The sequence below is a fragment of the Onychostoma macrolepis genome, chromosome 08 (genome assembly GCF_012432095.1).
Source record: "Onychostoma macrolepis isolate SWU-2019 chromosome 08, ASM1243209v1, whole genome shotgun sequence".
Classification (NCBI taxonomy): domain Eukaryota; kingdom Metazoa; phylum Chordata; class Actinopteri; order Cypriniformes; family Cyprinidae; genus Onychostoma; species Onychostoma macrolepis.
Genome location: NC_081162.1, coordinates 21,867,094 through 21,894,687, shown reverse-complemented (window position 1 = coordinate 21,894,687; position 27,594 = coordinate 21,867,094). Strand labels below are relative to the sequence as shown.

The window sequence follows — 27,594 nt, the reverse complement described above, 5'->3', positions numbered from 1 at the left end:
AAAGTTTACATGAACATATCTCATATCAAATATAACAATTTGGGGTATCAGAGTAACAGTATTCATTTTCTCCTCAAAACAAGGTGTGAGGAGTGAAATTAATTCCTCATGAAGCCAAAACTCAGGAACTCAAACAAAACCAATGCCATGCAATAAAACAATCAAACTGATCTGGAGAAGAGATCTCCAAAGAAAGCAAACAACACCACCCTGACCAAACTTATCTCCTTGTTCATTTACGACCCCCTTCCTCCCTCTCCTCTCCCCTCCCTGCCTCTGACTCTCCCCTCTCACTCTTCTCCCCCAAAAGCAAGAATATCCATATGCCACATGTGTTATATCTTGTGAATATGTTGTTTTTTCCCTTTCATGTTTGGTATCTTTCTAAAGGTCTCCGTGCGATTGGTAAAATGGTCTCAATTTCACAGTAGTCACTTATATTATGTTATATTAATATTTATATTAAACTTTTGTAGAATTGTGTTCTTCTGAGGAGGGGGTGTGGGGAATTCATGATTTCACTCATGGTTAGAGTAACCTGAAGGTTGTGAGTTTGAGTCTCAGGTCCGGCAGGTCCTCACTTCCAACCTCAATACCACTTGGATGGGTTAAATAAAGAGCACCAAATCCAAGTATGGGTCACTATACTTGGCCAGATGTCACTTCACTTCACTTGATATCCACTCTTTAGGGGTAAATAAGGTACAAAAGTATACCTTCTGGAAAGGTACCATCCCAGTGACAACTTTTGTATCTTTTTTTTCTGAGAGTGCACTTAATTCCCCTGATAAAATAAGATTTTAAAAAGCGAAATATAGATGTTTCTATATCTATATACTGAGAAGGTTGTTTAAAAACAAGCATAAAGTTCACAATGACTATAACTACCATTGGTGAGAAAAGATTCAACCACCCTTTTCAGTTAAAGTGCAATAGACCACATAATTTTAAAAAGGCAATGATTTTGCAAAACTACACCATGTTTTAGAACTTCCACCATGTTTAGAAAAGGATTTTTGTAGAGCTAATTTTAAAATAAAGGGATACTCCACCCCAAAATGAAAATTTTGTCATTAATCACTTACACCCATGTCGTTCCAAACCCGTAAAAGCTTAGTTCGTCCTCAGAACACAATTTAAGATATTTTGGATGAAAACCGGGAGGTTTGTGACTGTCCCATTGACTGCCAAGTAAATAACACTGTCAAGGCACAGAAAAGTATAAATCGCCAAAATAGTCCATCTGCCATCAGTGGTTCAATCTGAATTTTATGAAGCAACGAGAATACTTTTTGTATGCAAAGAAAATAAAAATAATGACATTTATTCAACAATTCGTCTCCTCTCTGTCTCTCTGTGTCAGCGTAGCGCCATTTTGGAGAGCATCCGATGGACGCAAAGTGCGTACGCTATTCTCTGTCATCAGTAAAGCATGTATACGTATTGTACGTTTATTTACCCTTTGATTTGAACGGAAACAGCTAGGGATGTAACGATTCACTCCACTCACGATTCGATTCAATTCATGATTTTTTTTTTTTTTTTTTACAAAATGAGATTTAAGACAAATTCTAAATTAAATGTGTCCTTTTATTATTGCTTGGACAAAATGCAGCACGTTTCTTTGTGAAATTGAAATAAACACTATAATAATATACTAATATAGCACTTGCATATTATTGCTCTTTTATTGGTTTTGATTGCTTCTATTGTGCTCATTTGTAAGTCACTTTGGATAAAAGCCTCTGCTAACAAAATGTAAATATAGTGTAAATGTAAATAACAAAACTAAATTGAAATTTTAAAACAAGCTCCAAATCAAATAAATAAGCAACACAAATAAAATAAATCTCTTCATATAAACAAAATAAGGCTTTGTCTGTGCTCTTTCCATTTAAAATTAGAGGCAACCACTGCATTTTAATCATGATCCAAACAAAGATGTTGCATACATACAACATGAGCAGTTTTTAATCTAAATAATATTGTATCATTTTGAAATTTGAAGCAAAAACAGAATGGTCTGACTTCAGTTTTGTGAAACTACTGTATACATAAAAAATATCTGCATTAAATGAAACAGCAGACGAGCTAAATGAGACACAGATTCACTCTCTGCCAGCAGGTGGCGCTTTAAGCGTTTCCTTGGTTTCCGCTGTAAACAAAGCAGCGCTGTACTTATGAACTTTAATATGCATTATACAGGCGTGATTTCCCCCCCCAAACCAGTTAGGCGCAAACGACATGGGGGCAAGTGATTAATGACAAAATTTTCATTTTGGGGTGGAGTATCCCTTTAATCATATTGATTCCAACAAGTCATTGTTTCCCTTTAAAAGTAATCACACACCCTGTTCAGTTTTTGAACATGGAATTTGTCCTTCCACATTGTAAATGTGGGTTTTGTATCTCATTCCACATCACAAAAATCATATGCGGCAGAAATCTGTGGACTAAAATGATTTCTCTGTAAAAGCAAGGGTGAAATTTGTCGACGTTCTCAGAGGGGACATGCAGACCAGCGGTCCTTACGCCAAAGTGGGATGTAGGTTTGAGGCCAGCCTTTTCCAAACACATTCCCATGTAAACATCATCAATGGGCAGCAGATCTATAGAGTGAGACATGTTGTAGATCGTTTTGGCCGTGAAGCCAGACAGAAGAAAGCCTCCTCCACCACAGTACGGAGGATAATTTTCAGACTTCTGTACTTGCACCGGAACAAAGTATTTGCTTGAACTTTGTCTGATGGGGCCTACATTCTGGATGAGGTGCCCAGTGAAGAGATGTTTACTTCCATCATTGCCCTTCTGACCTTGAAGATACTCGACCATGTTAAACGACAGCAAAGACATCATCGTCTCCATTAAAAAGAAATCTGACATGCGGGCACCATCTTTCCATCCACTCTAAGAAAAGAATCTGCTTCAGTGTGAGGTTGAAGAAAGAATCATCAAAGTCCCACTGTATAATGTCCTGGTTCTCACTGTTCTCCAGCTTCAATAGCTTATTCAACCTGCGCTTCTCAAAGCCAGTTTTACTCGTTCCGGTTATGAAGACTCTGCGGATCCACACACCTTTGTGCAGTCTATCCTTAGCCCATGTTTTCCGCAGAACTTCTCGTCGATCGTAATTCTCTGGAGAACTCTTGATGGCCAGCAGAAGGAAGACATCTGCAGAGTTTTGGGGTCCGCCACACTTATTAGGCACGTCAAGAAGCATGGGAAAACTCCTACAGTGTCGGTAAAGCAGGAAGTCTTTGATATGATTTGGCAGAATAGAAAATCCAGTCACATTATAAGCAGACATATTCCGACGACAATGTGAAGACGAAGGCCGGAGAGTTTTGAAGCTGGACAAATTGTTTTGATGATGGAGCATCTCATATACGTCTTTGCTCTTCAGTGTCACGTCATTTTCAAAGTCGTTTTTGTTCGTGATAATGACCAGGCAAACAACACCTGTCAGAAGTAACGCTATCGTCTGCAAGTCGTTCCTTCTCATCTTTGCACCTGTTTAAGAAACAGAGACACAATTCATATTAATGTTACTCAAAAACAAGAGTGTTTGAACTTGGCCAAGAACTAAGAACTTTAAGCATGAATGTGGATCACAGTACAACACCTTTGGGAATAATTACAAAATGATTTTAATTGACACTTAAATTTAAAAATAAAAGTGGTGTGTGTTAGGGTATTCAGTCCAGCTGTGAATGTCCTGCATATCCAAGCCATTTAAGAAAAAGAGCTTGGAGACAGGATAAATATTATCATTAGGTTACTACAAATTCGCTTACATAATAAAATGTTGGTAATATGTATATATGTTACAGTCTGTAAATAATTTATTTACCAAACATCAGCAAATCGGAGGGATCCAGTTAAGTGGATCCGGAGCAGATTTGGCGCCACGTAATTTTTGTTCTGCATTGCCTGGGTGCATGACTGTAGCAAGCTATAAGATCACCGAGGTACGGACCTCTGTAAATTTTTCATGTTCAAACATAAAAATTTGTTCTCTGAATGACTAATTTGCTGTTCAAAACCCCTCATATGAGTGTCTGCATGTATAATTCAGTTTAGACAGTTTGCAAGAATGTTTAGTGCCCATGGTATGAAAATGATGGACCCTTTTCACAAGACTGTGATAATGCGTTTTACGGTCATCAGCATCGTAAATCCTTGAAAGTTTTATATATATATATATATATATATATATATATATATATTAGTGCTGTCATGATTAATCGCAAATTTAAAATAGGATTTACCTGTAAATGTGTTGAAAAAGAAATGCATCACAAAGGAAACAGAACCTTTCACACTTCCGCCAGGTATGAAACATAATCCTTATTATTCTTTTATCATTATTCTTTTGTTTTTATCCAGCCATTATCAGCCTTTATACTGGCAATAAAACGTTTACCAAGCCACATCGCTTCAATCCCAGTATACATTTTCCCAACTATTATCAACTTGTATTTATAAATAAATACAACAAAAAATTTATTGCGACCTTACGTGAAGTATTACGACAAAATGCATTATGAAGAAGAATTGGACCGATTCTGCAGGTGCATTAGAGCTAACATTAGCATCATGCTACATAAGACAATTTATGAGATTAATAGTAAACTTACTCAGAACTCACTTCAAACCACCATCGAGTGTTTGTAATAACTTCCTTTTGCGATCACATGTGGAATTTGGTCGTTTACTGTTGTTAAAATATGCTATTTATAGCCTTTTATATCGCTGCACAAATTAGCATTTCAGATGTACACATTAATCTCAAGAAAATCACATACAGACCATATCTATCGTAATGGTGTGTTTATTATCTTATATAATCTATAGTGGCTGTTGTCATGTTTATTTCTGCTGTGTAAAAGCCAAGCTCTGCTGAAAAGTTGTTTGTGATGTTACAACCGCCTCTCCATTCTTAAGTTGCCAGGGATACATTCCAAGTATAATACACATTAGTAAAAGGATCTATTTTAATTTTTATTTGTCTATATACACTTTGGGCGGCCGCGGTACATTATAAAAGTAGCCCAAAAAAACGCAACCCACGGCTCTGTAATTTTTTCCCGTGGCTGTATTTTCAAAATAGCCCACTTGTGCCATTACCCTGGCAACACTGGTGCTGTACCCTCATCACACAATGATAGATAACCTTCCGCGCTGCGATGAAGGGAAGAAGTTGGGGTCAAACCTTATCAATCGATTAATTTGCGTTAAAAAATATTAACGCGTTAAATTTTTTGGATTAATCGCATGCGTTAACGTTGACACCCCTAATATATATATATATATATATATATATACACACACATATATATTTATATTTTAATATATACATTTATAACACTATACTTTGTATTATATTACCTTGTTTCTAATGCAGCGTCTATGGGAGGGACGGTATTTGACATCGTTCTCTCTTCTGACTGCGGTTATCAGTCTCTCTCAATTTTTTTGCTTTTATTGAAAGTCATGAAAACACTACTGTGGAGTTTTTCTTTTGCTATTTGAGCAAATGGAAATGCAAAAAAATATTTGTGGTACTCTCTCATTCACTGCTCTTCAAGTTAACCCAACTATGAAGACTTCCATTGCTGAGAAACCCAGAAATGTGAAAAAGGTCCATTGAACGAGGCTTGAGAGAGTTGTGAGTGAGGGCGCAGGTGCAGCCTCTGCCGTGTTGCCAGATCCAGCTATAATAAGTATCTTTGAACTTGTCTTTTCTGCTTAATTTGACATTTTAGAAAGTTAATGAAGTTGCAGTTTAGGATTAACCATATATTTATCTTATCTTATTTACAAACCATTTAAACTAATTACAGTTTATTTTATTTTGTTTTTTATTTGTTTTCATAGCAATATCTGGCAATGCTGCATCGCCGGCACTTATCTGCAGACCCACAGCAAAGCCACTAGAAGGCAAGCCTGCAACCGTTAGTCAAAAATGCATAACGGCTAATGCTAACACTTCCGGTCTAGCAGTACATGGGAAAGGAGACCAGATCAGGCATCAGCCCCAAACCACACCTTTACTCTGACGCATGTCAATGCTTTTGCTGTCCTCCCTCTTGTTTTCCGAAAGAGTGGAAGGGAGGGTGAATAGGCCGTTTTTTTAATGGATGTCAATGGATTAGAGGCTTCACTATGCTGAAAAAACAGCTTATAAGCTTTTTAGAGGAAATAGCTTATTTAATGAATTGACAGCCTATCTGCTAATCCTCAACAAAATGCCAAAAATGCTGTTTTATAAGAGAAGTCACTGACTTTTTGCGATAGGTGGGATTCAGCTTACGTCACTTCTCATTCATTCCTATGGTATCTGTAAATGGCGAATGAGTGCAGTACAACTCTAACTGATGGTGTGTTCCAAACGGGATATATCGCCCTCCGTAGGGCACTTCAGAGTGAAAACAAACTAAACAAAGGGCCCTTCGGAAAGAAAGATTTTGAAGGCTACAACTGATGTACACTTCGGGCCCCCGTGATCTTCTGCACAGATTCCATGATGATGGCACCTCCGTGTGGGCACCAGGATGAAGACACAGAAGGGCACTACAAGAAATAGTTGTTTGGTGTGAGTAAGTTCTCTCTCACACACGAGTTTATATAAAAAGAGACAAAACGCAGATCCAGATCACTCCACAAATGTAAGCCATGTTTCAACTGATTTATGAATAAAAGCGGGAAATGACCGCGCCACTTCACATGTCCAATGAAATTTGAACTTCTTGTGTTGTGCCAGATCATGATTGGTTGGTGTATTATACATGACAAACGGGCAATAATAAATTATGTAATATTCTAAAATATATAATATATGGATTTTTAATTAAATCGACACACTAGCTTTGATTATTGATGAAATTTTTTTTAGAATCCGTCGACCCACTCACTGAAAGAACCATATATGGCTCGAGAGCCTATGGTTTCTGAACAGACTGTGGAATATCAGTCAGTCAAACAAAACCCACGCAACCCATAGCAACGCCTCAGATTGACAGATAGGCCTACGTAAAAATAAACAGGAATTTTCCGACCTTTGAGCGATTAGTAACTGTTTTGTACACACTGTCATGTTAATTATAATTCAAATGCATTTTGTTTTAGTGACCACAATATCATTGCTATTTGATCTGAGAGGGGCACTTCTGAATAATTTTGAAAAAGAGCAGGGGCTTGAGACCCCAAAGCACCCCCCATCTGTACGTGCCTGCTTCACAAACATAACCGACTGTGTTTTTGTAACTTATGCGTGTTTTTAACAAATCAAATTTCTTCGCTGAGAAAATGGATGCTAAATGGCAAGCACTGCACAAAACTGTGCAGCGCCAAAAGTCGCAATAACAGTAAGCAGTATTCTATTCACTTGTATTTATGTAAGTTATATTGATACACCATTTACTATTTCATGAAACTATAGTTAATAAAGCCAAAGTGCCACCTACAGGCCTAATATGTGAAGTTTAGGCTGGCGAAATGGTCACATGAAAGGACTTTATAATAGGCCATTTTTGATAATTATGCAGCATTATGAAAGTGTCTTATGCTCATCAAGCCTGCATTTATTTGATAGAAAATACAGAAAAAAATGTAATATTTTTATATAATTTTAAATATAATTTTAAATATAATTTATTTCTGTGATGCAAAGCTAAATGTTTAGCATCATTACTCCAGACTTCAGTGTCATCAATGATGGAAACAGTTGTGCTGGGTTTTTTTGGAACCTGTGATACTTTTTTGGGGTTCATTGATAAACAAAAAGTTAAAAAAGAACAGCATTTATTCAAAATAGTGATGTTTTCTAACTATATAAATCTTTACTATCACTTTTTAAAAAAAATCAATTTAACGAATCCTTGCTGAATAAAAACTAATTTCTTTCAAAAATAAATAAAAAAATAAATACTGACCTCAAGCTTTTGAACGGTGTATTTTGTTTCAAAAGTTATATTTTAAATAATTGCTGTTCTTTTTTAACTTTTTATTCGTCAAAGAATCTTGAAAAAAAAAAAGTATCACAGGTTATAAAGAATATTAAGCAGCACAACTGATAATAAATCAGCATTGCATAAAATATATTTTAAAGTATATTAAAATTTTTATCAGATAAATGCAGGCTTGATGACCAAAAGTGACAAAAATATAAAATAGTAATGTATCCAAACTTTTGACCTATAATTTATTATTATTATTTTTTTTACATTGCCCCTATTTTACATTTGAGCCCCTGCCCCTGAGAAACTCTCTGTACGTCCCTGTTGTGAAGGTAAACATCTGGGAAAGAAATCGCATGTTTATATTAGATCTGTCTATTAAGTGACATCAGCATAATATACAGTACCTATACTGCTGTCTATGCTATTAATATAACCCAAAGAATAAAATAAAAGCAGAGAATCACTTACTGCTCTGGACTGAATAACGTCTATAGCCTTAATAAGAAGACATTTCTTACTTGAATGCTGTTTTAAATGCTCTAGTGTGAAGATAAACATGACTGATTGTGTGCGGCTCACTCAGGGCGGTGTCTCGGCTAGATTACGGCAGTGTCAATCAACAATTGTGGGTGGGGCTGGTAAATTGTGATGTCACACTTTACGGATTCTGTGATCAGCTTGCTCTGAGACGCTGCTAATAATATATGTGCCTGATTTCGATGCTGGGGGAATATATAAAGCTAATTTGCCTGTGAACGCATATTTTAAATACAAAATAGGCTGGTCTAAATCCAGGTGATCACTTCTATCAATGTCACACACACACACACACACACACACACATACATATACTGTACAGTATATATTGTTATATCGTCCAGCCCAAAAAAGCCTAGTTATGTAGAATATAAGATGGCAAATATTTAATTGATGAGTTGTCAATACGATAGGCTATGTTACAATACATAGGGTATGATTTTACTGCAAAATTCAACATATTTACATAAAATGATAACTGCAAATCCGTGTTTTGATGCCTGGAGTCCATTTGTTTCTTTGAATTGTAGGGATCCATTCACTTCTCTTTTCTGTAACTTTCGGCAGTCTGTAAAACTATACTTCAGATTTCTTGTCAAGTCTATTTGTACAGTCAATAGCAAAGCTCCTTCTCATTTTAGATATGTTTTGTGTGTTCTGTCGCAGCATTCACGCTGAAAACCAATGCTGCCATTCAGACTTTTTGCCACTCAGTCGGCGGAACCGCGGTCACAGCTGACGGTGACATCACGTGCATACATACCTTCTGTACCTCTATTGATCAGGGTTGGAACTGAACTCTGCAGGAAGATAGATCTCCAGGAACAGGGCTCTATAGTAAGACAATAGGCATGTTTGAGATGAGCAAAATCTGCGCAGTAAAGATCATTGGTGATCACCACGAGATGCATGCCAGTTAGAAAACTGTCTGAGTTACATCTGACTTGCTCTGATGTCATACTGATGTGATGTGTGCCAAAAAACTCTCGCGATGGCGAGGCAGCTGTGTCGGACTGCGCTGTCGAGCGCAGTTGTTCTCCACCCACTGCGCTGATCAAAAGCATGATGGGAAACAACTGGCTGACGATACAGCTTAAAACACTTTCCCATTGAGAATGGGTAACAAATTTCTACCTGGCAGAGGTGTAAAATACTTTACGTATTATTTTGGGGGATCTGTACTTTATTCAAGTAGAATTTAAACTGATTATTTGTACTTCTACTTGATTACATTTCTGAAGAAAAAACAGTACTTTTTACTCCTTACAATTTTATTTAATCTTGAAAAGTACATGACATTTTTATTTTATCTTATGCACATTAAATATGGTAAACGGAAGCTCAAACGTGCGTGCTTGACGTGAGAACCAATGATCATTGTTTTCATGCATCAAGCACACACATTTCTACTCCAGTTTCATCAGGTAAATGTCTGGCTTCAAAAGTTCACCATCAAATCTGAGGAAGCATATCGAGGTAGCAAAGTTAAGTTTTCCCCAAAAAAATGTTATTCATTATTCGTTCTGTTTTCATAAAGCCATTAGCTGTGTAATATATTGGCTGAATGCACAAGATTGAGTGCAAATAAAATCATTGATGAGAATTTAAATACAATTAATATTTTTGTGGGAATATATATATATTTTAATTAAATAAAAATCTCCAAAAGTGTTTAAATAAACATTGTAATTTTAATGAATTGTAATTCATGTTTAGTGATGTTGTTACCAGGTAGTGGATAAGTTTTTTAAATTTAATAATTACATGATTTGCTCATTAATTAATCTAATTAGTCACAAATAATCATGTATCAATATTTGCTGAGAAAAAAACTCTAAATGCCCCAAATAAACAATTAAAAGATTAATTATCCTTTCAGACAGTGACGTTGAATAGACAACACACAAAAAATTGGCCTTTCAAAACGTTAATGTTGTAATTCTATGACTCTCCTCATTAATTCAACACATTCTTGTATTCAGTCTGGAATATGTTTCTAGCATCTGAATCACATCTTGCTCTTCAAAGGGATAGTTCACCCAAAATGAAAATTCTTTCATCATTTACTGACCCTCATGTCATCCCAGATGTTTATGACTTTCTTTCTTCAGATGAACACAAGCAAATATTTTTAGTCCATATAATGCAAGGGGACAGAACGACTTCAGAAACCACACAAAGTGAACATGACGGTCAAGTTAAAAAAAAATAGTATATTTGTATCCTTCTTACATGCCTATCGTTTCACTTAAGAAGACACTGATTCATTAACAGGGGTTGCACGAGTTACTGTCATATTCACTTTGTGTAGTTTTTGAAGTGTCATTTTTGGATGTCCCATACACGTGATTTTTTCTAAAACTCTTAGTTTGTGTTCATCTGATAAATCAAAGTCATGTGGGAAGGCATGAGGGTGGAAAGGATGGAGTTTCCTTTTAATCCCTTTCCCTGTATTTTGCTGTGCTGCATTTTAATTGTTGTTGCACTAGATATACCTGTTTGACCTGTGCCACTGCATTTTTGTTTAAACGTTCAGAAGTTTGGTTAAAGGGAGAAAACTGTCGGAAAAGAAAGTACATCTACTTTTCAAATACTTGAGTACAATTTAAAAGTTGTACTTTTGTACTTTTACTCAAGTATGTTTTTGGCCAGGTACTTGTACTTTTAATTGAGTAAAATTTTCACTGAGTATCTGTACTTTCACTTGAGAAAGATTTTTGAGTACTTTTTACACCTCTGCTACCTGGATACTTTAGACCGGTCGTGTGCCCTGTGTCTAACCTGGTTGCCTGTTGACGGAAACATATGCCTAAAGTTGCCTGCCAACATTACTCAAAAAGTTGCACCGTGTATCATCAGCCTGATAGTAATCAAAAAAGTGCATGGACAGGATATCACATTCGGTAAGAAAAATGGCAAAAAAAACACATGATGTTATCTGTCAGAAACATTATCAATGCTATCAAAAAAGCCTAGTACACAGACCTAGAACAAGCAGGTTACAGAACTAAATAAAATATGCAAACACTAGCCATAAAGAAGTCTATGCTATTTCATTCAGTATAGCCTATAGTTAAATTTTTTACAAAATCATGCTAAAAATATTCTATATATAAAAATTCTATACAGCAATGGTTATTAATAAAAACTATTACAGTAATATTGTATTTTTGCATGAATAATAAACAAGTGATATAAACATCCACCCCTAACTTATAGTAAAGCATTAACAAATATTGATGCAATAAATATAGTAGGCTATAATTTAACAGTGATCACTCCAAAACAGAGACGACATCTTTCGCAAACATCTATGTCTATCTCTTTTAAAGTGTTTGTGTAGGCTAGTTATAATAATGTGTTGTATTTGTAGGGGTTATTATAGCACAATTCCTAACCCTGTCCCAGACCTCACTAATTTTCAAAGCCTGCTACGGCCATGCATAGAGAGACGCGCGATCTGCACTATTGATCAGGGTTGGAACTGAACTCTGCAGGAAGATAGATCTCCAGGAACAGGGCTCTATAGTAAGACAATAGGCATGTTTGAGATGAGCAAAATCTGCGCAGTAAAGATCATTGGTGATCACCACGAGATGCATGCCAGTTAGAAAACTGTCTGAGTTACATCTGACTTGCTCTGATGTCATACTGATGTGATGTGTGCCAAAAAACTCTCGCGATGGCGAGGCAGCTGTGTCGGACTGCGCTGTCGAGCGCAGTTGTTCTCCACCCACTGCGCTGATCAAAAGCATGATGGGAAACAACTGGCTGACGATACAGCTTAAAACACTTTCCCATTGAGAATGGGTAACAAATTTCTACCTGGCAGAGGTGTAAAATACTTTACGTATTATTTTGGGGGATCTGTACTTTATTCAAGTAGAATTTAAACTGATTATTTGTACTTCTACTTGATTACATTTCTGAAGAAAAAAACAGTACTTTTTACTCCTTACAATTTTATTTAATCTTGAAAAGTACATGACATTTTTATTTTATCTTATGCATTTATCTATTAAATATGGTAAACGGAAGCTCAAACGTGCGTGCTTGACGTGAGAACCAATGATCATTGTTTTCATGCATCAAGCACACACATTTCTACTCCAGTTTCATCAGGTAAATGTCTGGCTTCAAAAGTTCACCATCAAATCTGAGGAAGCATATCGAGGTAGCAAAGTTAAGTTTTCCCCAAAAAAATGTTATTCATTATTCGTTCTGTTTTCATAAAGCCATTAGCTGTGTAATATATTGGCTGAATGCACAAGATTGAGTGCAAATAAAATCATTGATGAGAATTTAAATACAATTTCTACTCCAGTTTCATCAGGTAAATGTCTGGCTTCAAAAGTTCACCATCAAATCTGAGGAAGCATATCGAGGTAGCAAAGTTAAGTTTTCCCCAAAAAAATGTTATTCATTATTCGTTCTGTTTTCATAAAGCCATTAGCTGTGTAATATATTGGCTGAATGCACAAGATTGAGTGCAAATAAAATCATTGATGAGAATTTAAATACAATTAATATTTTTGTGGGAATATATATATATTTTAATTAAATAAAAATCTCCAAAAGTGTTTAAATAAACATTGTAATTTTAATGAATTGTAATTCATGTTTAGTGATGTTGTTACCAGGTAGTGGATAAGTTTTTTTTAAATTTAATAATTACATGATTTGCTCATTAATTAATCTAATTAGTCACAAATAATCATGTATCAATATTTGCTGAGAAAAAAACTCTAAATGCCCCAAATAAACAATTAAAAGATTAATTATCCTTTCAGACAGTGACGTTGAATAGACAACACACAAAAAATTGGCCTTTCAAAACGTTAATGTTGTAATTCTATGACTCTCCTCATTAATTCAACACATTCTTGTATTCAGTCTGGAATATGTTTCTAGCATCTGAATCACATCTTGCTCTTCAAAGGGATAGTTCACCCAAAAATGAAAATTCTTTCATCATTTACTGACCCTCATGTCATCCCAGATGTTTATGACTTTCTTTCTTCAGATGAACACAAGCAAATATTTTTAGTCCATATAATGCAAGGGGACAGAACGACTTCAGAAACCACACAAAGTGAACATGACGGTCAAGTTAAAAAAAAATAGTATATTTGTATCCTTCTTACATGCCTATCGTTTCACTTAAGAAGACACTGATTCATTAACAGGGGTTGCACGAGTTACTGTCATATTCACTTTGTGTAGTTTTTGAAGTGTCATTTTTGGATGTCCCATACACGTGATTTTTTCTAAAACTCTTAGTTTGTGTTCATCTGATAAATCAAAGTCATGTGGGAAGGCATGAGGGTGGAAAGGATGGAGTTTCCTTTTAATCCCTTTCCCTGTATTTTGCTGTGCTGCATTTTAATTGTTGTTGCACTAGATATACCTGTTTGACCTGTGCCACTGCATTTTGTTTAAACGTTCAGAAGTTTGGTTAAAGGAGAAAACTGTCGGAAAAGAAAGTACATCTACTTTTCAAATACTTGAGTACAATTTAAAAGTTGTACTTTTGTACTTTTACTCAAGTATGTTTTTGGCCAGGTACTTGTACTTTTAATTGAGTAAAATTTTCACTGAGTATCTGTACTTTCACTTGAGAAAGATTTTTGAGTACTTTTTACACCTCTGCTACCTGGATACTTTAGACCGGTCGTGTGCCCTGTGTCTAACCTGGTTGCCTGTTGACGGAAACATATGCCTAAAGTTGCCTGCCAACATTACTCAAAAAGTTGCACCGTGTATCATCAGCCTGATAGTAATCAAAAAAAAGTGCATGGACAGGATATCACATTCGGTAAGAAAAATGGCAAAAAAAACACATGATGTTATCTGTCAGAAACATTATCAATGCTATCAAAAAAGCCTAGTACACAGACCTAGAACAAGCAGGTTACAGAACTAAATAAAATATGCAAACACTAGCCATAAAGAAGTCTATGCTATTTCATTCAGTATAGCCTATAGTTAAATTTTTTACAAAATCATGCTAAAAATATTCTATATATAAAAATTCTATACAGCAATGGTTATTAATAAAAACTATTACAGTAATATTGTATTTTTGCATGAATAATAAACAAGTGATATAAACATCCACCCCTAACTTATAGTAAAGCATTAACAAATATTGATGCAATAAATATAGTAGGCTATAATTTAACAGTGATCACTCCAAAACAGAGACGACATCTTTCGCAAACATCTATGTCTATCTCTTTTAAAGTGTTTGTGTAGGCTAGTTATAATAATGTGTTGTATTTGTAGGGGTTATTATAGCACAATTCCTAACCCTGTCCCAGACCTCACTAATTTTCAAAGCCTGCTACGGCCATGCATAGAGAGACGCGCGATCTGCACTGCACTGACGCGCGTCTCTCCCTCGCGTGCGTTCTGCAGCAGTTTTAAACGGCATCTGTGTCAGCGAGTGACGTTATAAAACTGCAGCTCGTTAACAATGTTTTTTTGTTTGATCCTTTTTAATACAATCCGCCTTAATTTAGCAAGTGCACTCGCGCAAAAACAATAGTCTATTCAACTTCAACTCTTTTTGTTCCATTCAGTTGTGGATGCTGTTGAATCTGGTAGAGCAGTTGATTCACCGAGACCGCCGCGGACCTGCAAAGGTAAGGGATGATATCCGTCTGGAACAATGTGCATTTGTGTTTAAATTGTAACATAAATTTCTAGTTTCTTTATCGCAAAACGCTAAAATTGGCACCGTTTTGGAGAGAAATTGTCTCTATAATCTCTCATTTTAACCATGTGATGCTGAGCTCTCCTATGAGTTTCAATTGATTTATTTTTTTATTTTTTTGTTCACTGTTCTAAACATTAATATTTTATGTGTAACAAACAGTATGCTGTGTCTCACTGGCTTTTTAAAAAAATATTTAATTGGTGATGTATTTAAATTAAAATTTAATTTAAATCGTGATGATTGTACTGAGAATAACTTAATCTTTCCATCATTTTAGTAGTTTTTGCATTATGTTTTAATGTATTTTTAAGAGTTGGCAGTCAAAATGCTAAATGCTAGTAAAACTGCTGGATGTTAGATATTCTTCATTCTTTAGGCTTTTGAATTACAATATTTTCTAAATGTTTAAATTGAAGTATACAGCGTTTATTATAGGAGGTAGAATCCACAGCTCAGTACTCACTAAATACTCATGAGTACTTTTAAATATTTTTTGGACGAGTAATTTTTACTCTACTCACAGTACATTTCGTAATGGTACTTTTACTTGAGTATATTTTTTCAGTACTCTTTCCACCACTGATTAAGAATCATCATATTTAGTTATAAAAATTTAGCCTATATAACAGTAGTATACATTGTCGTTGCATTGAATTTGCCACAGGTTTATTTTCCGAGAGCAACGATCGAAAACCAACATAATTTAAACACATTTAAAATTAATTTAATTACACATTTAAAACACATTTTTCACCTACGTGTGAAAGTACGTGTAAAGTAAACCAAAATGACTTTTTTGGTTGGCTAAACCTCTGAAGTAAACAGATTTGTCTTACCTGACCGTTATTTAGCTTCTTTGAAAAAGGTCAACACTAAGTGTTTGAGCATTTGTTTATGTTGAAATGCACTTACACAACAATCCACACGCTATATTCACAACTCAAACTCTCTTCTCTTAATGAGGAAATTCACATGCGTCTCTGTGGTACAGCTGTCTCTAGAGGAAACACTGAAAATGATGCAGACATGTAGGCTGGGTCTCAAAGTCTGGTGTGCTGCTTAAAGACTAGTGCAGTCAAAGTAGCCAGCTCACTGATTAATAATTTGTAAAAACTTTAAAATGTAATCAAACTGATTTATTCTGAGACTCACAGTAAGGCACACATTTCTTAAAATAAATAAATAAATAGAATAAACAAAGTATTATATATATATCTTGGGTCTTCGACCGGGGGTCCGTGACCCGAGGGGTCTGCCAAATAATGTTTCATCTCAAATAATTTTTTGTTAAAAAATAAAACGGTAAACAAAAATCATAAAGTCAGTTTTAAAAATAAGCTCCCTGAAACAAAAGCAAGAGCACCCTAGTTGATACTGTAATGATATAATATTACTGAAGAACAGCACTCCATTGCGTTTATGAGTTTGAGCTCTGGAGGATGTGAAATGTTCCTATATGTACAGCGAGTTTTGTAGTGGTGAGAAATTTAGTTTGTTGATTGAATGTTTGTTGATCTCTTGAACGCAATGACCAATCAGAGATGTTTAAGTTAGACTCCACTCACCGCTCACAACGCCAGCCGGAGATTCTCTGTGTGGAGTTAAACTTGCTCTCGCCAATCATCTCTCAAACAACGACATGATGTAAGAGATTCATTTTGCAGTGTAGACAACTTTATTGATTTTAAAGGAACGTTGTGAGATCGCGAACTGAAATGAGTGACAGCTTTTTAGTAATTGTACAGTGAGCAGTCTTTTGCACTTTCGAGGCTATAATAGCTATAATCCGTTGAATAAAGTAATTTCGTTTTTAAAGGGCACTTATTATGCAAAATCCACTTTACATGGTGTTTGTTTGGACATAAATGTGTGTTGACAGTGTGTGAATGTAACAGAGTAAAGAAAGGAAAAACAGAAACTAAATGTGAAGTGTGTCAAAATGCTTGTTTTAGTTATAAAATATTTGTTCTTGTTAAATTAACCTTGTTCATAGGTTATTTAAATAATGCATCTTGGAAAAAGGGAGACACCTACAGGCAAGAAGGGTGTACTAAGGGTTGAATCAGCCACCTTCTCAGTTCATGTGAGCTGTTGAGAAGGATGGTAGGTAAAAGAAAGTCTCTGGTCGATCGGTCAAGAAAATATTGGAAGATATTGTTTTAGACAAAAATAAAGTAAATTGCATTTGTCTAGAAATGTATTTGAGAGAACTTTATTCCGTATTTCCTGTTTAGAATAGTAAATCAGTGTGTAGCAGGGTCTTACGTGCCTTACAGGTGGTTGTGCACGCCACGTGCTAATGGCGTCTGCTTTTTATCTCATTTGGTATATTTGTTTGATTATTTTATTATTTTCTGACAGTTTTATGACCGGACCAGCAGTATTTATTGTCTGTTTGGTGCTCTTCGTGTCTTTTCCAGGTACGATGTATTACTTTTCTTCTGTGCAAGTTTTGTTCTATATTCATGAAAGAAAGAGAAGAGACTGAGTCATATTCGTATGTAACAAAAAGTGTTTAAGTATTCAGTTCATGTGAGCTGTTGAGAAGGATGTTTTATGACCGGACCAGCAGTATTTATTGTCTGTTTGGTGCTCTTCGTGTCTTTTCCAGATTTCCTCAGTTGCAGTAAACACTAAAGTGAATGTGCTCAGCAAAACTGCTTTCGCGTGGTCATTATTGAAATAAAAGAACACACGAATCAAGAGGGGTTACAATGGTGCCGTGAATCCCGTTCATGATCGACGCGACGCTGAGGGTGTGACTACATCGGAGTGAGGCACGGGTTAGAAGAGTGCTGGAGAGGCCGTTTATGATCAACACAACGCAGATTGTCGAGGGACCGACGAGACCGGAGCAGACGGAGTCGTCGCGGATTTTCGGGTTCACGTGAAGCAGATCATCGAGGGACTGACGAGGGAGGAGTGCAGCAGAAACGTCGTGGGATTCGGATGGACAATTTGCCTGTTGTCAACGGATTTGAAAACTTTATTTTTTCAACGAACTTTCGAGCAACGGGAAAATCGATGGACAGCAGCTAAGTGACTGTTATTGACAGAGTTTTTTCTGATTTACTTTTAGTGCCTTATTTAAGTGTTAGGGGTATCCTGAAAATGGCTGAGGGTGGTGCAGATAGCTTGTTGTTTGGGGTTGGACGGGGAAAATACTTGATGCAGTTTTCTAGTACAAAATTAGGACAGGGTGAAGAAAATTCAAGGACCAGTGACCATAAAGCAAAGGAGAATTACATGATTCATGATGTCAACCAGACTTTCCCTGTCACGTCTACTCCCAGACCAGATAAAATAGGGATGTCTAGCGATCGTGACGTCAGTGATCTTGGCGTCTTAGTTGAAGAATTGGGTCGAAAAATCGGCGAATCAGTTACTGCTAGACTTTTGTCAGAGGGTGGATTCGCTGGGACTAGCAATAAAACCAGCACCACGAGTTCTCAATGTGCTAATCTCGATTTATCTCAGTTGAATGTCATCTTGAAGTCAGATGAAAAGAACCTCCTGTGTTTAGGGGAGACAATCTGGGTAGATGTGATGTTCAAGAATGGGTTGACATGATGCAGCTCTACCTACAAAAGAGAAATGTCAATATCCCCGATCAAGCAGATGAAATAATCGGTCACCTTATGGGTAGGGCAAGAGATGTTGTAAAGTAACTCTGCGCAGTAACCCCACGCTAGACTGCAAAGCACACCCTGAGTTAATATACAGCATACTTAAACAACATTTCAGTAATGTGTCCTATTCCAGTATGCCACTTGCTGATTTTTACAGCACATTACCTAGACAGGGTGAGAACCCTGTTGACTACTGGCTACGTCTAAATAAGGCAGCAGACATTGCTGACGAGTGTCTCAAAGCTCAGGGTAGGTGTATGGACAATTTGAATTCTGAAGTTGCAATGATGTTTGTACGCAATTGTCCAGACACTGATTTGGCGCGTACATTTAAAGTGCGACCGTTAGAAAATTGGACTGCAAAGGACGTTCAGGAGCTCTTAGACAGTTTCCAACGTGACAGTAAATTGAGAGCAAGTACAAATGAATACGCGATCGGTCAAAAAGCACAGATTGCAATGCACAGTTGTGAACGCGTTAATGTTGGTCCTGAGTCTTTGCTAACGTGTTTTAAGCAGGGAACCAGCGGATCTCACGAATCGAAACCAGATGCAAAAGACGAGTCTAGTTTGAATCGGATGGCTGATATGCTGGCTCAACTGATCGACGTTTTGAAGAAGAGGGAGGAGAGTAATTCTGATTGTGTGTCTGCAGGGAGAACACGAGGAAAGACTACAGTTGGACAGAGGGGCTGTAAGATTTGTGGTGATACATCTCACACTACAATTGACCATTGCAGAAATGATCACTTGTGCTTCAGATGTCATGTCGCTGGCCACTCCAAGCGTGACTGTACAAAGACATTCCCTAATTCACGTTCTGCTTCAGATTCATCTGGCGGTCAGGGAAACTGAGTCGCCTGCACTCGGAGAGGGGGAGTGTGGGTGTTTCTGAAAATTCCCTCGAGGTGGATACTGATTTTGAAGCTTTGTTTCTCTCCTTTAAGAATACTTTTCCTGACTCTCAGAAAGTCATCTTTCAGAATACACAACGCATCGCTTGCTCAGATACACTTTTCTACACACCTGTACTTAATGACTCACTCACTGTTAATGCCATGTTAGACACCGGCTCTATGGCCTGTACCCTGAGTGATTCAGTAGTCATTAAGCTGAGGGAAAATGGTGTCTTGGATACTGTCAGGGAGGAAAAACTGATGTCATCATAATAGGATGCGGTGGCAAACGAGTGTTTCCTAAGGGTATGTTTGAACTGAAACTGGTTGTTTATGGCTGTGATGTTATTGTCCCATGCCTTGTTGTTCCAGGACAAATTGATGACCTCATTTTAGGGACAAACGTCATTAAGCATCTTGTCCACAGACTGAAGGATTCCGACAGATATTGGGAACTGATCTCTACGCCCAGTGGACCCAATTTGGAGGGTGATGAGTTTTTGTCGATGCTGTCTGGTGTACATCGATGGAGGGGTGAAACAGTTCCGGATGTTGTCGGTACAGTGAAACTCAACCATGCAGTCACACTTTCGCCTGGCCAAGAACATCTTGTTTGGGGCAAACTACCCGCTAAGTCATGTGGTCAACCGGGCAGTACTGTTATGGTGGAACCGTCTAGACTCCGTTCTGCCTCTAGAAAAGTTTTAGTGGGTCGTGTTGTTTCTCCTCTTTGGGGCGATGGTTGGATACCACTAAAGTTGATCAATCCTAGCGACAAGCCGGTAACTCTGAGGCGAAACACGAAAGTAGCCGACGTTTACCCTTGTATTGCGTTAGAGGATGTGTGCGAAACAGGACCTGAGTCTACACTACAGTCAAGCGTTCAGCAGTCAGCAACTGAACCAGATATATCTGATACTCTAAGCAACAGACTTCAGAAATGTGGTTTGGAGACCGTTGACTTAAAAACGTGTGAAGTTTCAGATTTTTGGAAGGCAAAGCTGTGTGATTTAGTGCTTGAATATGAGTCAATTTTTTCCAGACATTCTCTTGACTGTGGCGAAATCAAGGACTTTGTACACAGAATTCGTCTGTTTGATGAGAGACCGTTTCGCTTACCTTTTAGGCGAGTTCCCCCATCGCAGTACCAGAAGTTGCGTGTCGCTCTGAATGAAATGGAAGAGAGGGGTATAATACGCAAGTCCGTTAGCGAATTTGCATCGCCTTTGGTTTTGTGCTGGAAAAAGAATGGCGAATTGCGGATTTGCACGGACTTCCGTTGGCTTAACGCTGCATCGTGAAAGATGCGCACCCTTTGCCTCATCAAGAGGATTGTCTTGCGGCGCCGTGGCAATTCATTGTTCAGTACTATGGATTTGACTTCCGGTTTTTATAATATCCCACTGCATGAAGATGACAAAAAGTACACAGCATTTACTACGCCGGTAGGGTTGCACGAATATAACAGGCTACCTCAAGGCCTTTGTAACTCGCCTGCAAGTTTCATGAGGATGATGACTAGGATCTTTGGTGACCAAAACTTCTTGTCGCTGTTGTGCTACCTGGATGATTTAATGGTCTTCGCACCTAATGAAGAAGTTGCACTGCAAAGGCTTGTAATGGTTTTTGGAATGTTGAAAAAGCACAATTTGAAATTGTCACCGAAAAAATGTCACTTTTTAAGACGTTCTGTAAAATTTCTTGGTCATTTGATCTCGGAGGAAGGCGTGTCTACAGACCCCGGAAAAGTCGAAGCAATTGCTAAAATCACTTCTGCAGATTTGATGTGCCCTGATGGTGTCACCCCGTCTGTTAAGAAAATCCAATCCTTTCTCGGTCTCATTATGTGGTACCAACGGTTCATTGAGAATTGTTCGTCCCTTGCACGACCACTTTTTGCTTTGACTAGTGGAGTTAAGGGCGCCAGAGGTGTGGGGCGCAGAGGGGCTCCTACGTCCAGAAAGCTAACTTCTGATGATTGGTCTCCAGCTTGCGAGGCGGCTTTGTCTGCACTGAAAGAAGCCCTTCTCTCTAATGTAGTCCTTGCACACCCTGATTTTTCCAGACCCTTTATTCTTGCCACCGATGCTTCATCCGAAGGGTTGGGTGCTGTGCTTTCGCAACTGAGTCCTGGTGAAAACAGGGCTCGACCCATTGCGTTCGCGAGTAAGTCACTGTCCAGAGCACAAGCCAGATATCCAGCACATCGTCTTGAATTCCTTGCGCTTAAGTGGGCAGTATGTGATAAATTTAGCCACTGGCTAAAAGGGCATCGGTTCACGGCTTGGACGGATAATAATCCCTTGACGCACATTTTGACTGGCTGGACACCAAGGCCAGTATCGTACTCTCCACCTTTCTCGCCAGCGTTTCTACTGGACAGGCCTCGAACAAGATGTTCGCGAGTATGTGACAATATGTGGTCGTTGTGTGCTTGCGAAGACGCCAGAGCCGGAGGGACGAGCTCTATTGAGAGTGTTAAAACTTCTGCTCCACTTGAGTTAGTCTGCGTTGATTTCTGGACAGCTGAGGATTCACAGAATAAGTCAGTTGATGTGTTAGTGGTCACTGACCATTTTACCAAGCTTGCCCATGCTTTCCGTTGTCCAGACCAGACTGCTAGGTCAGTGGCAAAGAAGCTCTGGGATAACTATTTCTGTTACTATGGTTTCCCAGAGCGCATTCATTCTGATCAAGGTGCCAATTTCTGTAGCGAGCTGATCAGACACTTGCTCGAGTTCTCTGGGATTAAGAAGTCGCAAACAACCCCATATCATCCCATGGGGAATGGTGCCGTTGAGAGATTTAATCGGACACTGGGAAATATGATCAGAGCCCTTGAGCCACGACCAAAGCATGACTGGCCTCAGATGCTTCATACGTTGGACGTTTTGTACAATTGTATCAGACGAAACTACGGGGTTTCCTCCCTTCTATCTAATGTTTGGTCGTACCCCAAGATTACCAATTGATGTAATTTTTCAGAGTGTGCTGAAGGATGATCTGAATGTCTCTCTCCCCAAGTATGTAGAGTCTCTGAACAGGGATTTGAAGGATGCTCGCTGTTGCGAGGCTAATGCTTCTAAAGAACAGTCTCACCAAGCCCGCATGTACGATCGTAGAAATAAGGGTGTGAATATTGAAGTTGGTGATCGAGTTCTTTTAGCTAACAAAAGTGAGCTGCAAACGCAAACTTTCAGACAAGTGGGAAAGTGTGGTGTATACTGTGGTTGATCGTGATCCTGAGACCCACATTTACAAGATTAAACACCCGTTTCTGGTCAACTCAAAGTGGTACACAGGAATCTACTTCTGTGTGTCAATTTCTCCTTTGTGTGACATTGTAGGGACTAACGATGATGAGAGTGTGTTTTTGGTAGATGATGGTGTTTCTGATGAATGTTCTGTAACTTCTGATGAATCAACAACTAATGGTGAACGTCCTGACATAGCTGACCATGTGGCTGACAATAGTCTACGAATGGACGAGTTATGTGAGGCTCATGATTCAGTCGAGGTTGTTGGTGTACCGCCACGAAGTGTGGTTTCTGAAGATGCTCTTTTGGACCCTTTGGTCCTTCAGGAAAGTCCTGAAATGACTAATGTTTCTAACCCTGATCTCGCTGTTGATGGTGTTGCGAATGGTACAGAGTTACCGGGCCGTAGATCAAGGTTTGGCAGATTACTGAAACCAGTAAATCGTCTTATTTCTTCCATGAATCAACAGACTTTGTTTCATTCAAGTAAGCAAACTCTTGGAAAATGGTCTATTTCAGTTCTTAGTTTGAAACATTGATGTTGAATTTTGTGTTTCATCAGTCTTTGTGAAAAAGAACAAGAGAATTGCAAGTATGATGTGTAAACGGCACGTTATTTGGGTCATGATTAAGGACAAGTGATATGCGCAGCACTTTTTCTTATCAGTTCTTTAATTGAACAGTCTCTACTGATCAAAAGCTTTCTGCTAATAATGGCAATTCCAGGTCTTTGAGAAGCTTTATTTGTCTATTTTCTTAGGTTATCGCATTTTGCCACATTCAGTGGGGGTGAATGTAACAGAGTAAAGAAAGGAAAAACAGAAACTAAATGTGAAGTGTGTCAAAATGCTTGTTTTAGTTATAAAATATTTGTTCTTGTTAAATTAACCTTGTTCATAGGTTATTTAAATAATGCATCTTGGAAAAAGGGAGACACCTACAGGCAAGAAGGGTGTACTAAGGGTTGAATCAGCCACCTTCTCAGTTCATGTGAGCTGTTGAGAAGGATGGTAGGTAAAAGAAAGTCTCTGGTCGATCGGTCAAGAAAATATTGGAAGATATTGTTTTAGACAAAAATAAAGTAAATTGCATTTGTCTAGAAATGTATTTGAGAGAACTTTATTCCGTATTTCCTGTTTAGAATAGTAAATCAGTGTGTAGCAGGGTCTTACGTGCCTTACAGGTGGTTGTGCACGCCACGTGCTAATGGCGTCTGCTTTTTATCTCATTTGGTATATTTGTTTGATTATTTTATTATTTTCTGACAGTTTTATGACCGGACCAGCAGTATTTATTGTCTGTTTGGTGCTCTTCGTGTCTTTTCCAGGTACGATGTATTACTTTTCTTCTGTGCAAGTTTTGTTCTATATTCATGAAAGAAAGAGAAAGTGTTTAAGTATTCAGTTCATGTGAGCTGTTGAGAAGGATGTTTTATGACCGGACCAGCAGTATTTATTGTCTGTTTGGTGCTCTTCGTGTCTTTTCCAGATTTCCTCAGTTGCAGTAAACACTAAAGTGAATGTGCTCAGCAAAACTGCTTTCGCGTGGTCATTATTGAAATAAAAGAACACACGAATCAAGAGGGGTTACATGAACACAACCACCCCACAATGATAAAAATTCACCCACTCATTTTTTAATCCCCTTTAAACCAAGTCAGTCTCACTAGGCCTGCCGTTTTGATTCTCACACAGTGTGACATCACATTGCGTAGGGCCAGGCCACGGGGGTTGATTGACAGCCCTGCATTGCCATAGTTTCCGCCCTCAGCGGCTGTAAACTGTCCTCCATTCTCTCCGCTCTCGAGCAGCTGTAACATCAACAATGTCTCGTAAGAAATCCCTGTGCTCTGTGTTTGGATGTAAAACTGAACACAAGAGTCTTCATTTTCTCCCAACATCTGAGCTGTTGAGGACGCTGTGGATTACTATCATTTTTCAAGGTAATGCGCCTCAAAATCGACCTAAATACGTGTATCACTCCCGACTCCGTTGTGAATGTCATGGCGTTATAGTGCTTAGCGTTTTAACTGTATTTGTGTGCGTACATTAAGTATTTTTAACTGATCAGTGCCGCGCTTGTGAGATTAGTTTGTGCCGTTCGTAGCTCGAGATTAGTAGAGATTAGCTCGGTCCATTGATCCGCGGTGATGACAGGTCAGCAAGGTGCAAGCTCTGTAACATCGCACTGTTTCGTCCCACTTTCAGTGCATTTGGCTTCTCATATGTACAGCTGAACACCGGTTCTCTCGCTCTCAGTTATGTTGCTTCTACCGGCTGTTTATTGCTATAGATTGCAATGCAGAGATACGTATACGCGATGCCCTTTTATGGAGACGGGGCGGGAATATGCAGCTCATTTGCATTTAAAGCCACACACTCCAAATCAGCTCTTTTTTTAGACACACCCCAAAAATGACATTATAATAAATGATCTGTTGGATATTTTGGGCTGAAACTTCACAGACACATTCTGGGGACACTGAAACGCAATATTACATCTTGTAAAAAGGGGCATAATAGGTGCCCTTTAATGCTGCTAAAAGGACCAATGGCCAATTAAAAGGGATAGTTCACCCAAAAATGAAAATTTGATCCAAGGCTGTAGCTGTAAAAACAGTAGGTGCAGAATTTACAAAGATGTGAATCAACTGGCATTCAAAATTTATGTGTGGTGACAAGACTGTTACTATTAAATTACCATTTTCAATGTACTTCCTGAGGTACGATGACATCTGGCATTTCAATTCCAGAGGAACCTCGTGAACATCCTCATCTTCATCCTCATCCTGCATCATTGGCCATATCACTCTTTCCAAAACCATCTATCAACAAAGGAAATAACTAAACAGATGCTTACGTTTTTAGAAGATGGGAAGATTTAGTGATTGATTGCTTATGTTTTTAAAACCACAAATATAACATATTACTTCAGGCAGGATGATTTTGTCAGCCGCTCTCGGGAACAGCACCGAGATGAGAGAAGGGCGTTCCTTTAACATAAGCAGGACCCCAGTGTCCTTCAGACCCCGTTGGAGTTGCTTTATCTGCCTTTCTCTGCGACCAATAACCTAAAGAATCAGACACCATTTTCTAAGAAAGCAGACATTTATAAACGTTTGTGGTTTATTATCCTGGGTTATTTTAGCTATTTGCTATTGCCCATTACTAGTCTTGTAGTGAACAATTCATCTGTGTAAGTTAATCTACATAAAATAATTTGTCTTCATAATCTTTAGTCAAATATGAAAACTGCTGAGACAGAGATGGAGAGGTGTGCTTTAAAATGAGGACCTGGCCTGCCTCCATTCCTTCCCATTCAATATTACATTTCACACACAAATACATCACAATGCTGAATACCGCATGTTGAAGAATTTTTTCTGCAAGCCACTTTCTGTTTTCAGTAGTTAATGGTGGTAAATCCCAGCTTAAAGCAATATCATTCACTTGGTAATGCTCCACATCTGTCAAATCCCTTGGCTCGGACAAAAAGACACACACACACACACAAAAAAAGCTTATATTAAATAGTTTCATAAATTGTGATAATTGTAATTTAAAGTAACGGCTGATAACTTCAAGTACAATTAAACTAACTAGAGAAACGATATCTGTGATGTCTTGGTCTGGGCAGTCTCTCAGGTCAATGGTGGCTGGCTCGTCATTTCCTAGTAGAAGACTGTTGATAGAGGGGCTCAGCCCTGTCAGCAGTGGGCCTCCATGAATAAACGAGTACCCAATCATTCGGCCAATGACCCTAAAAAGATCACTGTCCAGAAGAACTCGTGATGAAGATGGTACCAAGTGATCCTCTTCTCCATTGAAGAACAGTGTTGGCATTTAGTTCACACAATAATTAAGACAAAACTCTTCAATTGCACAGGTAAAGGACTAAAAAAAATGAAATTTATAAAATACACCTACCAATGTTTAAACTGAAACCGTACTGTACCCTTGACATAAGCATTGCGAAGTAGTATCGGGTTACGCCATCCCAATTGCAGCATCACCTGATAATTAAATTCTTCCTTTCTACATGCAAATAACATACACAGTGCGTGCATAATTATTAGGCAAGTTGATATTCTGGTCATTTTTTTCCCAAGCACACTTGACCAATTCCAAAGCACACCAATCTTATAACTACTGTTAATTTTATATTTAATAATTTATAATTGATATATAATTGTCCATGAAGACTGAAAGTGAAAAACTTCTTATATTCAGGTGTGCATAATTATTAGGCACGTTTGCCTTTACAAATACAATGAGCCAAAAAAGATATTTAACTCAAACTTAAAAGTTACAAATTATTAAATGTCAAGAAGAAATATTCAAAACTAATGCAATACAGAAATTGCAAAGATAAGGCATGACCATTGAACACCGGTGGAGAAAAAAAGACAAAATAACTGCCTAATAATTATGCATGCACTGTAGATAATAATCCTATGTTTAATAAAATAAAATGATTAGCTTTTAACCTTACCTTTAATTAGGATAAAACATAATTTTAAGCCTAATTTCTGATTATATAGATGTTATACCGCTTTAAGTTTATTCATAGCTTCATACCTTGCAGTACTGTAAATATC

General features: G+C 37.8%; 1 protein-coding gene across 1 annotated transcript; it reads right to left on the bottom strand.

Annotated features, from left to right (window-relative positions):
• Window positions 1-288: 288 nt before the first annotated feature.
• On the bottom strand, window positions 289-27,594 carry LOC131546315 (N-acetyllactosaminide beta-1,3-N-acetylglucosaminyltransferase 3-like). The gene is given in 6 exon segments (XM_058785820.1): window positions 289-2,842; window positions 2,844-3,510; window positions 25,698-25,821; window positions 25,927-26,067; window positions 26,360-26,811; window positions 26,924-27,594. Coding segments are annotated over 6 exon segments (1,914 nt in total). The 5' UTR covers window positions 26,967-27,594; the 3' UTR covers window positions 289-2,355.